Source organism: Ambystoma mexicanum, chromosome 1p (assembly GCF_040938575.1).
Source record: "Ambystoma mexicanum isolate Mex_15411 chromosome 1p, UKY_AmexF1_1, whole genome shotgun sequence".
NCBI lineage: Eukaryota > Metazoa > Chordata > Amphibia > Caudata > Ambystomatidae > Ambystoma > Ambystoma mexicanum.
Window position 1 is genome coordinate 1,382,313,106 of NC_090921.1, and position 17,327 is coordinate 1,382,330,432.

At 42.0% G+C, this 17,327-nt stretch overlaps 1 protein-coding gene across 1 annotated transcript in view; it reads left to right on the forward strand.

Annotated features, from left to right (window-relative positions):
- ITFG1 (integrin alpha FG-GAP repeat containing 1) overlaps nt 1–17,327 on the forward strand; it is a 1,448,837-nt gene that overhangs the window by 476,147 nt on the left and 955,363 nt on the right. The window contains exon 9 of the mRNA XM_069607059.1: nt 3,491–3,585. Within this exon, the coding sequence (XP_069463160.1) occupies nt 3,491–3,585 (95 nt within the window). The remainder of the gene's footprint in view (nt 1–3,490; nt 3,586–17,327) is intronic.

A 17,327-nucleotide genomic window follows, 5' to 3' on the forward strand; every position in this document is an offset into this window, starting at 1 on the left:
GGGACGCTTGTCTCCATGGTGCCAACCTTGACTCCAAAGAGAGAGAAAGCCAAGTGGTTCATCACAGCCAGTGAGTTGAGGGGAGAGTCGATAAGAAATCGAACTGTGTTAAACACAAAGTAGCAAACAGCCAATTGAAAGGTTAAAAGAGCTATTGAAGCTAAGAGGGGGACAGCCAGTAACAGAGGAGACTGTCACAACGTGGGTGCTCACTCAGGAAACTCTGGGCGATTATGCGATTGTTGAAATTACCAAAACAAGAAGGCCTTGGGAAATGCGAGAAGGGGGTCAAAGTGGTCATTGAGGGGTCTTGTAAAATCCTCTATACATTTGAAAGTCTTTGACCGACGGATGATTGAAACTAAGGGAAGTGAATCCCGCATCGTAAGTATTGAATGGAAAAGACGTGATGGATGAGATTGGCAAGAGTGAACCCGAACGAGGGATGCCACAGTGAACTGTTCAAAAAGACATTAAGGTTTATGAATGTCACAAAGAAGATCGTTTTGAAAGCCATAGTGAACCCGATGGAGGAAGACTAACAATTGAGAAGGGACAGAGCCCGGAAGAGGGCGACTAGGGGGTGGAAAAGGCATCACCCAATGTATATGTGAAAAGGAACACTTTCTTTATTATTTGAATACATCAGACCCACAGGGGCAAGAGACTTTTTGGTAGAAAAGAGACTTAACCACTGAAAGCCCTGATTGCTGAAAACCGAACTGTTAGCTCGTGCTGGGAAAGCTCGAGCGTGTGCTGTGCTTCAAAGTCCCACCTTGTCCCATGCTAAAAACATGGGGAAGGGAGACCCCCCCCAGTCCTGCATCGTGACTTATTTGTGAACACTTCCTTCTTTCTTAATAACATTATCCCACACTTCTTTTTGTATTTAGCGTAAGGATTGGCAATAGTTTTTTTTAGCATAGGCCCTTTTATTAGACGACAACCCTAGGACTGTCTTTTTATTGTTTGATGGTCGAAGCTTGCACCCATCTTAGATTTAGTTTTAGATTAGGCGTTTTTCCAACCTACCTATACAGTTTACCGTTTGAACCGTGTCTGTCTTTACTGTTGCCACCTTGAGTTCCTTACAGTCCCAAGTGCTGTGATGGACTTTAACACAATAAAAGCCGGCATCTAAAATTTGACGAGCAAGAAATGGTAATGGTTGGGTAATTACTCGGTGCCTTTAAAAGAGTAAAATGCATTGGTGTGGGCAAACATTGAGGACACAGAGAAAATGCAAACCGACTCCAAGGAAAGTCATGACAACTTGCTGGGGACTAAGGGGAGAAACCAAGAGTGCTGTGCATGTTTTGAAATGGGGATGAGACAACAGTGCTTGGTCAGCGGGAAATGTACACCACTTGGTCAGAAGCATGGAGCAGCCTCCAAATCCTGAGCATGAACATTAAAAGAAAGAATACTCCGAGGTGAGAAATGGGAATAAACTGGCATCAACTCTCCAGGCAGCATGCGTCAAATAAGGACACAAAGTACTCCAATGTTGTATTTTGCACCACTTATTGCGGCTATTATAATTTTTTTTTCTGTTTAATCCCTCCTCACCACCACATTCCACCCATTCCTCCCCTTTGACCCTGTCCACCTCTCCTAACCTTATCCTTCCTTATGTACAGGGTCACCATGCCTAAATTATCAACATGGTTGGGCGTTGTGGGGCCACCATGGTGGTTTACGGATGCAGTGCAAATATTTTGATGAAATAACATAGTAAGAGTGGAGTGCCATCTAAATCTGTACGGTTGGCTTGTGTATGTATATCTGTTTTGCGTAAATGCATGTTTGGACTTGGAGCCACATTGCCAACATTAAGGTGTTTTACAGTGGCATGCTGGCATACTTTGTGTATGCATTGCATCATGAGAGTTTTTGTCAATGCTGACACATACTGGCATATCTGGTTAAGTCTTTCTTTTGTATTGAGGACAGCTTTACCAGCTACTTGTGCATTTGATTTGTCCAGGGATTTTTACCTCTTCTAGTTGCACTGTACTTGTGATTTGCCGCTTTACTGTGCTGGCCTCAGGGAGTCATTATTTTGTCCTATTGTGGCGGATATGCAAGACAAGTTGCACTTTGTACTTCATCCTAAGACTTAGCACGTCCTCCACTCTCCCGCTCCTATAGCATGCACTACTGTCTTTGTCCCTGGTTCATGTTTCTACCGCCTCTGCATCATCTGGTCTTATTGCCGCATCCTCTTACCCATTATCTGGTCTCATTGCCACATCCTCTTACCCAATAAGGACACCGATCTTAGGCTCTGTAAATCAATGTGAAAACGTTTTGTAAGCATTTTTTTTGTGCAAAAAATGCATTTTTTTAACTGTGATTCTCATGAAATAAAATGCATTAAAAAATAAAACGTTGATGTTTGCAATGTTATTCTTTTGGATTTTACCTGTGTTTCCGCTGATTTACATGGCAACAATGCTGAATCACTCTTTTACAAATAACAATTGTGTACTTCAATATCCCATTAAATGCTTACACTTTAGTTCCCCATTTTACCCCCTGCAGACCTGGGAGGGAGCGGAGGGAAGGGGGGTTAGGGGAGCACTTTAATTTTTGTTGTTTGGCTTTGGAACTGTCATGATAAAAATCCCATTTGTTTTTTTCGGAATTGGCACTTTGAGACTCCTACAGTGGTGATTTGGTGGAGTATAAAAGCTCAATTAATTCATAACCGGAGAGTGCTGACCTATTTTACTCTGATCTGGCATTTGTACCCGCTGTCCAGTATATCTGCACTTTCTTTCTTTACGTCCTTCTTGGGTTTGTATTGCTGCAGGAGGCTGTTCTACGTTGGATATATTCAGAAAAGTCCATGTTATTCCACCCTTAGTTTCTGAACCTTGATGCAGTAGATGATTACGTGCCAAGAGCATGGCTGTTGAGACCGTTTCATCAGAGGCACTATTTTGTCCCTGGCAGGTGGAAATCCATTTATTAATGCAATTCAACCTGGTTCTGAGCCTCCTTTGTGCTTGCCCTTGTATTCTATGGGTAGAGTGATATGTGTTTTCAGTTTGATGTGCATGACCGTGTGTATCAGCAAAAACGTGATGCCTTTTTGTTGGTGATGCTTTTTCAAGTGTTTTGTTTGTGCTGTGTATAAAGGATGCATTTTCTTTGATTTGCATTTATAGGTGTATAGTATGGTAGATCGAGGCGGTTCTCATTTTTTTAGTACTTTTTAACGAGTTGAAAATTGTGTATGTATGTTTTTAGGTAAAGACAGTAAATGTATTTTTTATTAATCACATTTGAAATTATTTGACGATCCCTCAAACACTATTCGCTGGATTTCAATATGCAATTACTGTTATATGTTTTCACTCTAAAGCGTTTCTTATGTTCGATATCTGTTATTCTGATCATAGTTCTCGTGTCTGTTTTGGTACAGGATTATCACTACTCTATGTAAGGTGATGCGCTTGATCCCAATAGATTTGCTTTTTTTCAGATGGTGATGGCCTGCAGGATCATTTGCTCCCAGTATGTGAAGATGTAAAATGTATAAAAAGCAGTATTTACTTGGTGAACCCAGGATCAACACAGGTATGTGACCCTCATTTTTCATTTGATTAAGGTTATTAATTGAAGGTTTCGGAAGCCTAGGGGATTGAACAAACGGCAGAGTTTAATTTCTAGTACTACAGCATATAACCTCTCTCTCTGCATTGAAGACTATTAAATTGGGTTGTAATGACACTTGTTATTATGGGCTATAAAGTGACAGGAAATCGGCATGTAGCCGTGCTTAAGAACACTAGTTATTCCCTTTCATTACTCTGGCTATCCCACACTAGGCAGCATGCTTGCTCACCTAAAATGTGAGACATACTTGCCCCAATTGCTTCATCCTGTTTTTTTTTTTTTTGGCATAATGTGCATGGCATTAAGATTGAAATGGTTTCCCTACAGTATATATTTATTTTAATCTTGTGCACAGCTGGTGTTGGAGAAACCAAGCTCACACATCAATTTCGGGTGATGGTAAACGGAGGTGATTTAATAATTGGCTTTCAAGTCAAAAAAGACAACCGGGACCCACCTAGCTGATCTGACATGCCCACTAGACCCATTACCTTTATAGAACATTGCTCAGTTGTCCAGTGAAGAGGCGAGAACACTACAACTAGGCCATCTGGCACACTATCCCACTAACAGCAATAGTGCAATTTATTATTCCCCCTAGTCCATCCTTAATATTCATAGATGCAATGATATGCACAGACTTCCTTCAGGTCAAGTATGAACTGACTATAGAGGTGTAAACCTCTTTTCCCAGAAGTAGATCTGGTTGCACCTCCTTAGCAAAGGGGTGTAGGTCCTCCACCCATATGAAAATCTCTGGGGTTAATCAATGATCTATTATTCTATCCAGTTCTTGCCAGGTCTTGCTCCAGTAACTCAGAGGGGCCGCACTCAGCAGTGGTGATGCAAATGCATCATCCAGTTCATGACGAAACAGTATTGACTTCAACCAACATCGATTGGTTGCCTAGTAGCAGTCTGGTAGAAAATACAACTTAAGGGGCAGATAGTGGCTGAGCAAATATGTTTGTTATTACAATTGAATTGCCCAGAGTCGTCCTGCAAAGAAGAAACCTCCCTTGATTGTCTCCGCATTGTGTATTTATTTAAATGATTTTGTCGTATACTAGATGGCTGCCCTCTTGCCACCTGTTTCCTACCATATTTATCAAAGTGAACAGCACCTGTTGGTTTTGCCACGGAAGACCAAACATGGCAGCTTGCCAATAATGAATATGGCTATAAACTGTCAGCACGTTAAAAGAATCAAGGTGTAAACTGCTCCTTTGGACAATAACAGTGGCAGGCCGGTTGAGATAACACAAGAATAATTTGTAAGAAAATGACTGTTCTCTGTGTCTACTGTAGGTGTCAGAGAATCTGTAACAAGACAGAAAAATTCTAGAGATAATCTGAAAAGGTCCGTTTAAGTAAATATGCACAATTACGCGATAAGGCACAAGTGATGAATATAAAAACATCCTGCACCACCACAGACTTATCACAGTTGCTGAGGTCATGGAGAAAGTAAAAGTAACTTTAAGCTCTAAAATGTGGCTTTCAAAGGCTTCAGAAGTGTAGTTTTTCTCAGACTTCCATAGCAGCTTCTAGGAACCTGGACTTCATTTTCAGCATGGCAAACTTGTTACTCTGTGTTCCCCAGAAAGTTCTGTGAGCGTGGATTTCAATTTCCAGAGAGCCATCTTCCTTTCCTTGAGGCTTTTCTGCACAATTTCCTGCGCAGCAGCATTTGGTAATGAAGGTTTGGCGATTCCCACAATGATATAGCTCTTGGCTTTGCTTCTCTGCATTGCCTCTTCCTCAGGGATTTGGGAATGCTGACTTTAATTTTTCACAGTGGCATTTTTCTTTACTTTTGCTAACGGCCATGGGGAGTCTCCCCCATGGTTGGCTCCTTGTGTCACTACTCCTCCATGTATTAATCAGTTCTCCTCCCTCTGCTAGTCTTGCTACCACACAAGGGTTTGCTCTCGGGTCTCTGCTCTTTGACTCACGTCTTTTCTGCACTTCACTATATATCGGATGCTTGGATGTGCACTTTTCTGCACTTGTCCTTTTGCTGACTACCCTCCTCCACTTCCACAGGCGCCACTTTCCCTACTATAGGTTCGTCCTTTCTTTGCTACCAGGACAAAGCTATCACTCCTGCTTCTCCCTTTGGGCTCCATCAGGTGACTCTGCATCTGAGTAGTCCTTGGTTATTGTCCTTCTGCCTCCTCACTTCTTCCTTCAGCTTTTGGACATGTGCCTTTGATTCTATGCTTCTCATTCCCCAATTTGAACACAACTCCTCTGCCTCTTCTCCGCTCTCTTGCTGCTCTGAAGTACCTGGACTTTCCCACACCCCATCTTACAGCCACTCTAGATGTCACCATAGTTTGTCCTCCTTTAATAATTTCGTGTACTTCAGCCTGTAGTGTCAATTGACAACAGAGATTTGAAAAGACTATCGCTGCAGTTGATGGTTCACATGCTCTGGGGGCACTTGAACACTGTCCTTAAGTCTAGAACATACGACAGACTTGGTAAGAGACAGATTCGACCAAAGAAACAACCCTGGCAAACCACTAGCTGAAAAAGGGATCAATCATATCTGCCCCCAGTGGTAAAGCCCTAGGAATTGAAGAGTGGGACAAACAGTGACCTTCTACCTGGATTTGTGAGAGTTACTTAATTACTCTTCATATATTTAGTTAAACATCATTACTATAGTGGATACAAGAAATACCAGAAGTAAAACCCTTCAAATATATCATGGTAGTGTAGAATATAACATTGCAGTTAATAAGCCAGCAGACACAGCGCAACCTAGTTGCCAACTCTGGAAGCTCACCTCTAGTAGAGCCACATAGGCAAAGCATTAAGAGTATGCCACCATTAAAGGACATGGTTGCACTTCTGCTCTATTACAGATTAGTTTCCGGTCATAAAAGGCAGCACTATTTTGTGCATAACTTTATCATCAAAGTAAACTGGTATGTCCATAGTCCCTTTAAGTGGTAACGATTGTGCTAGGCTTTAAACCCATCCCAGCCGTCTTATACCCAACTACATAGCCATTATCTCAATTTTCGGTAGGTTGCTGCCACTGCAAAATGTGAGTTCATAATTATGTAGCTAGGCTTTAGTCCGTAGAACGTTAAGATGCGTAACTTAGTTCATCCCACAGGAACAGGCTGCTTATTTTCTTTGGTCCAGAATTTCCTTTAACCTAGGCAGATTATTGCAATTAATAAATGAAAAAGCAAAGGTAACCCAGTTGAAGCTTCCATGGCCTTGTCAGTGGTCAAAAATGTTTTGCTTAATAGGTTGTTTCTTTTTGTTTTTGACTGCTAGGGCACTGATATTTTGGATATTTGTGTGTTATGCAAATAAATTATGTATGAATAAAAATAGAGTTAATAGCGCAAGTAGTAGGGAAGGGGGAATGATGCATTATTGCTGCCAGCATTCTGCATTTGTTGTACACATAATGGTTGAACCGATCAGGATTGGGCTGGCCCTCTATGCAGATCTGCTTTTCTGCTTGAGACACCCTTCTAAAGTAGGTTTAACCTATCTGAAGAAATTGAGGCATTCAGATTAGCCTGAGTGTTTAGGATATTTTGATCTAAGCCTATCGCCCCTGGGTGGCCTTGGCATGAGAATGACTTGGAGAGGTTAGCACTATTAGCACAGACCCAATCTATTATCAGTGGTTGGTACCAATTGATTATAATGCAAAATAATTACAAACTCATTAGAAAGGCAGTTTTTATTCAAATAGAGGATGTGTTATTTCAGAGTGCTCGTTTCGATTATTGCATTTAATCCTTTTTCTGTGTGCAGGACACGATTTAGGCTGGAACATGCAAGTGAATACGTTAAATAAACAGTTTTACTGGAACTCTTCATTGCTCATATTTCCAACCATGTCAGAAATGTAGCCAGCATCTGCCACTTATTTGAAATAGTTGACCTGTCCTTACAGCTCCAAGTGCTGACCCACAGTGGCCAGGGGTACTACTTTCTGATAGCATCTGGCCGGGTGGGACACAAAGGACCTTTACTGTAAGGCATGTCCGGTATTCAATGCAGGGAAAAGGTCCTTAACTTCATGGTCATGGAGTCTGTTCACCTTCTTTAGGGAGGAAAATGGTCCCTTGTCTGTTAACTAACTTCACAGCAGAAAGTCTGTTTTTGACTTTCTTGATCAGAGTGGAGACCACAGGAATCAATCACTGGGACTCAACCAACCGGAACGCAACCACTGGCAGCATATGTTCTGAAAAGGACTCCATAGTTGGCTCCAGGTCATGTTACCTCTCTGTCTGGAAGCAACCCATTCCCATGCAGTGACTAGCCGTAAATGCGTTGGAAGTGGGCTGGCCATCAGTGAGATGGCAAACTCGTTTTTTGTCCACCCAGTCACTCATGTAACCCGTCATCTACATACTATTCGCTTCCTCTGTATTCAATTATTTGTGAAAATATCTGCCACAAACATTTTGTTAGCAATAGTTTTACCATGAATAATATCCTAGTAATTCATATCCTCGGAGCAAAAACTATCACCAAATGGGGCCAGGAGGATAGCTCAGGTGCAACACATTTGTCTTGGATGCAAGACAACGTAGAGCAACAAAGGTTTGAATACCTGATCCTGCGCTTAGAGACTGGTCTCTGTATTAAGCCCATTATAAAGCTTTAATGAAACTTGCTGTTAATCACTGCCAAAACACTCTTCTTGCTTTGCCTAAGACTAGGTTAATTTAGGATTCCAACTGCAGTAATTGCGATATTCTGGGCAAAGTTATAGATGGTGGTTTACCCAACAATTGCCTTGGAGATATTTTACTTAAAGGGTGATACCGCGATAGTAATATTACTACTGGTTACATTTTATGGTGAACATTTTTGAGTATTTTTCCTGGAGATATTTTCATTGATGCACTTTATACATGGCAGTTGCTGAGGGAGATCATGCACACATGGAAATTATGACACTCCCTGGCAGTAGGGAAGAAGCACATAGATTGTGGGATGATTTGTGTTGCATTGTATCGCGTATTTCCTCTGGTATTTGAAGTGGGAGCTCTTTGACATGAACTGTAGTCCAAACAATTCTGAAAATGTGCATGTTTTGCTGAAGTGTGAACCACTAAACAAATGTACACATAAACTAAGTTGATTTCTCGCTGTAACATTACCAAGAAGAGGTTAAGTTGACCAATACGGACTGCAGTGTTAGTTTTCACAGTACCGTTTTACGTTTAACTATGTTCCAGTTGCATGTTTTTAAAAATAATTGGGTTGTTTGCCCCATGCTTTACCATCAGTTGAATGTGATGCATTACATCATTTTTAAAATATCCAGCAGTCGGCACGCAAGCTATATATTTAGGTTTCCACAGTAAGCCCTTGTTTGGCAATTCATTTTCTTCTGTTTCAGTAGTGGTTGTTTTTTCTTCAGCAATAAGCATAATGTAGTCTCTGTAAAGTTCTTTTTAATCTGAATTATATATACCAGCTATTCTAGAAGAATTATAAAAGCAATATTTCTAGGTGCATTTAATGTAATGGTGATATTTGAAAATCGGTCTCTTCAACTTGCAGGATTAACTTTGATATGGTGGATTGGACATTCTATTGATCTGTGTTAAATTCTATTAACGATCCTGGAAATCAGGTCTGCTTGATGGGAGGCATGCAGAATTACAGTGGTTTTTGCAAGCCTTCAACAGCTCAGTGCACCAGAATGAATCTTCAATGAGTACATATGATTACATATGATTCTTGGAAGATCACATTTATCCAAGTAAATGTCATTCAACAGCCTCTGTCCCTTTTTGTGGTTTTATGTGTTTTTTAGTCTTTTCCCTAGGCCTTAATGCAAAAAATACAATAAACAATTATGGGGTGTGAGGCCTGCAACATTTAAATCGTCTCTTAATAAAAACACCTTTCAGACATTCATCAAAATGAAAAAACAATGCTGATGCACTTAAACTTGCTTCCATTAAAATCCAATATAGTAAAAGAGAGTAATCTTCAGGGTAGATCCATGATGTTTGATTGTAAATTTGAATAAATGGGGGATTGGAGACACTGCCTATTTATTTCTGTTTAAGGTCTCAGGAAACTAGACAACAGTGGCTAATTTCTTAACTTAGAGAGACAGGTTGTCATAACGTGAATGTAGCCATGAATGTTGTATTAACTTTTGAAAAGCAGACACTTCTGTACTACCTGATGGTTTCTTATAAACCTAGCCCTAAACCTTTAGTAAATTCAGGATTTAAGAATACGTATTTCATGTTTCTTTGTGGCCAAGCTAATTTGCTAACACAAATGTATCAGTTATACCCGGATAAGCAAAAATGGTAATCGCAAGAATGTTTCAAAAACAGACAATTAAATACCGCAAAGAAGCTGTGCAAAGATTTTTTGGTAAGGGTTTTTTACCTTCAAGTTTTAATGTGTGCAATGCAGAGTTTGCTTTAAAGATTTCTGACGAATCCAGGGAATGTGTCCCATCTCTCCAAGGCTGGGAGCCCACTACCTTTGGGACTAGGGAAGTGAGTTCACTGTGCAATACCCTCCCTAGGGGACAGAGCACATGCGATCCCACTGGGGGTCTGCTCCGCTTTTACAGACAGTGAATGCCCAAGTAAAGATGCCATCCCACCTCCCTTTACTTCTAATGTTTCAATGTGTGGGGGTTGGACAGAATAACACATTTACAGGGCTCCTTTGAGATGGATGACTTGGTATCTGCCCTTTATTTTTTACTGCCTTCTTGTAAGCACCAGGACCAATGGCGTCATCCCTTTCCTCCCAAGGAACAGCCATAGTACACCTGGATACCAGCAGCACAGGAGAGAGACAGCTGGAGATCGAGAAACGAAGCCTGTGTCTGCACAAAGCAGGGAGTCCCTCACAGGAAGCGGCAGAGTCAAGAACCATGTCCTTGAGTAACCGAATACACAAGAAGGGTTTGCGAGAAACAAACTCCAATCAGGGCTCAACTGGCCTGTAGTCCAAGGCAGCCTGAAAGGAGTACCCCAGACGAGGCTAAGCAAAGCAACTACTACAGTAGGGCTGGACAGGCCTGGGGCTGAGAAACCGGTTACCTTACGAGGGGGTGAGCAAAAGGCAGAACCAGGTCTGGCCAAGCTTGTAGCACACATTAGGTGGAAAATTCAAAACAAATAAACTTTGAACTTTGTTGCGATTGTGAATACTGACCTATCCAGGTCCAGAGGAGATTTCCCAGGAGAAGGGATAAACTAAAGGCTATTTTGAGTCCACCATGTCTTATTACTGGAGCACTGAAATGTGGCTGAATCACACCCATCCTGCACAAACTACATTGGCTTCCACTCCAAATCAGGATACTGTTCAAGATTGCTTGTATCATCTTCAAAGCAGTCACGGCTAAGCTCCATACAGGTGGCTTGAAGCACAACTCGTCCGCAAAGAGAGGACTCGCAAACAATCTTTCTCTTGTTATGAAGCCACCCTCTGTAACTTGATCCTGGTGTCTGCTCAGAATGCCCCCACAATTCTGATTTCACAAATCTCTCAAAACATGGCTCTTTCAAGAACTCCTGACCCTGACCAAGGACTAATTCCAATGGACGCTCATTCCAATGCAAAGTCCTCACAGTGCTGAGCTACTGTTTAAATATGCCAGTCCAAATGTTGGCTACCTACACTCTGTACGGCGCTCCGCTGCTATCACATAATATACATAATAAAATAAAATATTTTGACTGTTTGACGAGGATTTTGTTTGCAACCATAAAGGACAACCAAGACATTTTTGTTTTTGTACTTTGATATTTAACTTTGACTTTAGATTTCAATAGAACTCTTTGCTGAAGAAACCTGCCACCATGAAATTCTCAAAAGAATCGGGAAGTTACCCGATCCTAAGCTCAAGCTTAGGTTTTCCTTTTCTTTCTTTGTATAGTGGTAAGGTAGAAAGTAGATTACAATACAATTGGACAGAGGAAAGTATTTACTTGTGAGACATCCTGATGAACAACCATTTATTTTTTAGCATAGGCACATCTTTACAGATCTAAGTTTAGAAAAGATTTTCTTTAATTTCTTGAATATCTTTGTTGAACAATGTCCTCTGGTCTGTTGCCTATGTCTGACTTGCCAGAGGTAACTTGTATTTACAGTGTGGGTAATGAGTTTGTACAATGCACGGTCCATTGTTTATTTATTAGATTAATTTTAAAGGCACAATTATTAATTTTGATATGAAATGGAGTAAAGTGAGTTTTCTGTATGGTGTAATTATATTTTGTGTTTTATGTGGAATTCAATTTCTGCAATAAACATGAAATGATGATTAAAGTCTAATTATTTGCCAGTTTAGGCATGGAAACTTGCACAGAACTTCCTTGATAGGTGATAATAGATCAATAGTGATATCTTGGTACTCACTCTTGAAATGTTTGGACACGTGGTCTTTGCAGTGGAACTTCCACCATGGCCAGCCACTGTCTAACACAATCTATGAAAATGCTGTTGCGTGTGGCTTATTTGTGTGCTTCAACACTGAAGAGAGTGAAAAGATCAATCGGTTTGGAATGCGGTTTACTGATGTGGTGCGAGAAAATGTATGCTAAACCTATAGCTATTGGTCACCCGCTTGATCAGAATTGTAATCAAAGAGAACATGTCTACTATTCAGCAATGCAACTGTGTCTTGCATACCTGTGTGGCCTTCGGTGTGCCTGATGGTAGAGAAAAATTGGGAACCCCGGTCTCCTCCAGTCGACAAGAAATTAAAAGGTAGAAGAGGGGAGGGAGGAACATTGAGACAAAGTAGATATCCAGTGCTACAATACTTAATTAATTTAGGTCAATGATCTATTTCCTACTTAATGGCCTATGTTATTGATGACAAAGTGTTGGTGCAGCAGTAGTAAGTAGTCTTAGTCTGGGATGGACCTCTTTTGTAAACTCCACCGACTCATACATCTGTGTGTTGAATGCATACACAATATTGATTGCCTCTAGTAATACTTAGTTAGTACGTCTATCCTATATGGTACAATGCCACAGTTGTAGAGCCATAGTCAGATTGGCTTATTGGTATGTATAGCGTTGGCATTGCCGATTTTTCTATGCAAGATGGTATTTTGCTATCAAAAGCCAAGCCTGGAATTTAAGAAGGTAATGCTTATTTCAGAATGTAATTGTGTAGTATTCATGTATCGTTCTAAAGTCCAAATGATAAATGGCACAATTGTAATTCTGTATATATGATCTACTCCACACTTCAAATTGTTATTCTATGTGCATGTTTTTGAATTTACAATCAGGATAGATGAAGAATAATATTACATGGATACACATTTACCACTCACAACTAAGAGAAGTTGCTTGCCATTAGTGCTTGGTGTTGATCAAAAAAGCCGTTTTTGCCAGAAGTGTATGTCCAGTTGAATCTGTGATAATGTTGCAACTTTGGAGGCAAGTGATGTTTTTTACACTGGTTCTTAATGTACATTCCTTTGGGTTTTATGTATCTACCTCATCTACATTTGCCCTGCTAGACAGTGTGTACAGATGTCTACATGTTTTGGCAGGCGTATTGGGCCATGTCTTTGACGCTATTATACCTTTGATAGAAAAACAGACCCAAGTGCTAAATGGCATGACAATGTCCCATGACTGGATCAAGATAATATGGCACCACAAGGGTGTTTTGCTGACTTCAAAGTCTTGTCAAACCCTTCTGTGGGACTGACAGGCCCGCTGCAGCTAATATCTCTTTGCGCGGACGATACTCCTTTATATTCGAGACCCCAAGGTAAACCTGGAACCCATCATGACAGACATACAAGCATTTGCAAGCTACTCTGTGTATAAAATCAACAACTCCAAATCTGAATTGTTTCCACTTACACCCACTACCAAATGCCCACCCAAAGTCAGCGGATTTAAATGGTCTCCTGTGCGAGTCCGCTATTTGGGCATAATCATGTCCAGAGAGAAACAGACACTATATGCAGACCATCATGAAGCTTTTTTACAAGTACTGACAGTCAAACTCCTGCTGTGGGCTAAGCTCCCTATCTCCTTATACGGCTGTGTGGCCCTTCTTAAAATGGTTATTCTCCCCAAACTACTGTACTATTTTGGAAATGTTCCCCTCTGGCCAGGCAGAGCATTTTTCACGAAGTTACAATCACTAGCCACTCCATTCGTATGGGGAGGGGAGTCTGCAAGAATGAAATGGGACAAACTGGTGGAGCCATATTCGAGCGGTGTTATTGCTGCACCAGACTTCAAACTTAATTACTTGACGGTTCAGGCCGAATTCGCCGAACACTGGTTCGACCTTGATGATACAACCACAGATATCCTTATAGAGAAATCTGCAGCTTCCCCAACCGACCTCAGATCTGTTCAGTCCCTGCCATAAAGACTCCTGTAAGTTTGACCCCATCAGCACTACGGCTCATGCATGGTCCATTATATACAAAAGAATCTGGGTGGACATGCTATATGACCCTGAGGTCCCGCTATGGCACTTCCCTGGTTTCTCCCCCACATTCTGTGGGGGCATTGCAGAGGACATGGGACCCAGTGAAGCAGCTAAAGTGGCAGGACATGTTTCCCGGGGGAACCTACGTAAGCTTTAATGACTTTGTGAACACTTTTAGGGGTGGACAGCTTAAACTGCTTCAGTATCACCGCATGAGGGCCGTGTTTCCTGCGAGATGGCCAACATTTCCTGAAGAGCCCACTACACATGAGTGTATACGTGCAATAACAGCAGCAAATGGGGTAAAGAAGGGAGTCTCTAATTTGTATACCCTAGTGCAAACACATTCCAAATCTCTTTTCTATAAAAACGACATGGGAGACAGACTAGGTTGTAACGCTTAGTGAGGAACAATGGCTCAGATACTGCCAACTGACAAAATCTGAGTCTTTAAATGCTGGCCTACGCCAGATCTAGTTCAAAATTCTCAATCGGCTCATTTATACCCCTGCCAAAATGGGTCAAGTTTACGGTGACCTGCTCTGGGGAGTGTTTGAAATGTGGCGAACCAAATGCAAACGCTTTCCATATGTACTGGGCATGTCCTTTGATAACTGTGTTCTGGGGCTCTGTTGCAGAGATCCTCGAAAAGAAAACCTCAATCCCGGCATCACTGTCCCCCTTGAAATATTTGCTCAGAGACATTGGTAAGGTGGCTGAAACCACCAGACGTCTGTTCAACGTGGCTTGTGTTGTTACAAAGCGTTGTATATTGAAATGTAGGAAAGCCACAAATGCCCCCTGAATTGACTATTTCCTTTGCGAACTTACATTTGCTAACTAATGTGATGAGCAATATGTTCTCCCTATGCCTGTAACGAGCCGCCCTAATGACATTTGGGCACTTTTCAGAGACTATGGCCCTCATTACAACCCAGGGGTTAACGGCGCCGTAAAAGGTGGCGGCGCCGTTAAACCCTTAACGCCTGATTACGAGGTCCCTTTGCGGGTTGGAGACTTTAACGCCTGCTTTTTGCAGGTGTTAAAAACCAACCCGCAAAGGGACCTTGGTGCTAAGTACGGTGCCGCAAATTGCGCTTTGCGCCTTCCCCATTCCCATTGAGCCCTATGGTGCAAAAATGGGAATGGGGAAGGGCCATGGCGGCATGGGGAATTACCGCCCCGCCAACCTCGGAATGGGGCGGTAATTCCCCATTCTGTCATGGCGGAGGCGGTAAGTTACCGGCATGGACCATGGTGCTATTAGCACCATGGTCCAACACCAGGGTCGTAATGAGGGACATGCTATCCGAAAGTGACTTTTTTCCAACATCAACGCCATGATCTATTGTCTTTCTCTCCACATGTATGATATTGCACTCATGTTGTATTGACATTGAGATACTTGTAATGTGTTGGTACTGATATATATTTTTTTAAAACAATTTTTATTAATTTTATTCCAAACACACAACAATCAAACTTGTAATACATGTTACAATGTTTCAAATATATGCAATTCAAACAATGTCTACTATATCTCCCGTTCTACCCCCCACCCGCCTGAGCCTACCCTACTTCGTGATCCGCTTCTTCATCCTGCGATTGGGATCTCTCTTCTGTATTTTTTTCTAAGTCCTGGTCGCTCAACCAGTCTTGGGTTGACCCAAACAGTGTGGCTATTAAATGTTTCCATGCTGTCAGGGTTTCTGCTTCTTCCTCACCCCCAGTGTTGCTGGCTTCCTGACATACTGCAGTTTCAGCTTCTGCCCATTTCTGAAGGTCTTTCCACCATATCTCTATCCTTGGTCTACAGCAAGCCTTCCATCCCATGGCGATTCTACGCTTCGCAAGTATATATGCCAAATCCTTTAGTTTAGTTACATGTTTAACTTTACGTGGTCTAGGAAAGCCCCCTATTAGACATGCACATGCTATGTCAACAGTTATCTTAATCCCTTTTTCCTCCAATCTGTGGGCTATTTCTCCCCAAAATTTCTCAATTTCTGGGCATGCCCAGAACATATACGTCATTCCGGCGTTTTCTTCGCCGCATTTGGGGCTTGTTTGCCGTTCTGCATTTTTAAATTTGGCTATTCTCTGGGGTGTCATATACGCTCTGTGGGTTATATACAGTTGTATTTGCTGTAGCCTCGCATTCCTCGACACTTTGTTGTGGTACCCTTGGCCCGCTCCCACATCCCATCACTCATGGGGGCACCCACTTCCTCGTCCCAGTCATCTCGCAGTTGTACCACTTCCTTCCCCACTCTGGACATCATCAGCTCATATATCCTGGATATCTCATGTCCCCCTTCTGCTATATCACACATCACTTCTATGGCGGCATCTGGCTGCTCTTCTAGTACTATTTCGGACCATGTCTCTTTAATTCGCCGCACCATCCTATGATATGTGATGTACTGCCCTGCGTGCAACCCGGTTTTCTCTGTCAACATCCCAAATTCCTTGATCCTCCCCTCTTGCCTTATGTCTCCCATCGTTGCTATCCCCACCGGTTCCCAGTGCTTCCTGATCATCCTCATTAGTTGGCCTTCCTTTCCCGTTAACGCGACCAGTGGCACTTCCGGGGAACACAGGGTTGGGTTTCCCAATATGTGACAGGACCTATGCCATATTTCCCAACCCAATGTCATCTCAGGGCGTTCTTTCATATCTGATTTGGGGAGCCATATCATTTTTTTCAGGAAGTATGGGCCACATTCCAGTCTAAACAATCTAGATTCTGAGGTCGAATCTTCGGACAGCCATTTTGCCACGTACTGCAATTGGGTCGCTAGATAGTAAATCTCATAATTTGGCAATTTTATGCCCCCCTTATCATACGAATTTTGTAACTTCCAAAGGGCGATTCTGTTCCTCATCCCGTGCCAGAGAAATTCCCTGCATATGCTATGTATCCTAGCGAAAAATCGCCTTGGGATCAGATAAGGAATGTTCCCAAAATAATGCAATAATCTCGGCAGTACTACCATTTTCAACATCGCCCCTCTCCCCATCGTCGTCAGGGGGAGCTTCACCCAAAACTTCATACAATTTTCAATGCTCTTGACTGCCTTCTCAGTGTTATATTGGTGCTCTGCCTCCACCATATGGTAGATGTCCCAAGATATCTAAATGTGTTGGTCTCCCATGGTATTTGTAAGAATGGTAATCGGTCCCGCAGGATCCCGACATACCTACCCAGCGGAAATATGCACAACTTTTTGGGGTTTACCGCAATGCCAGA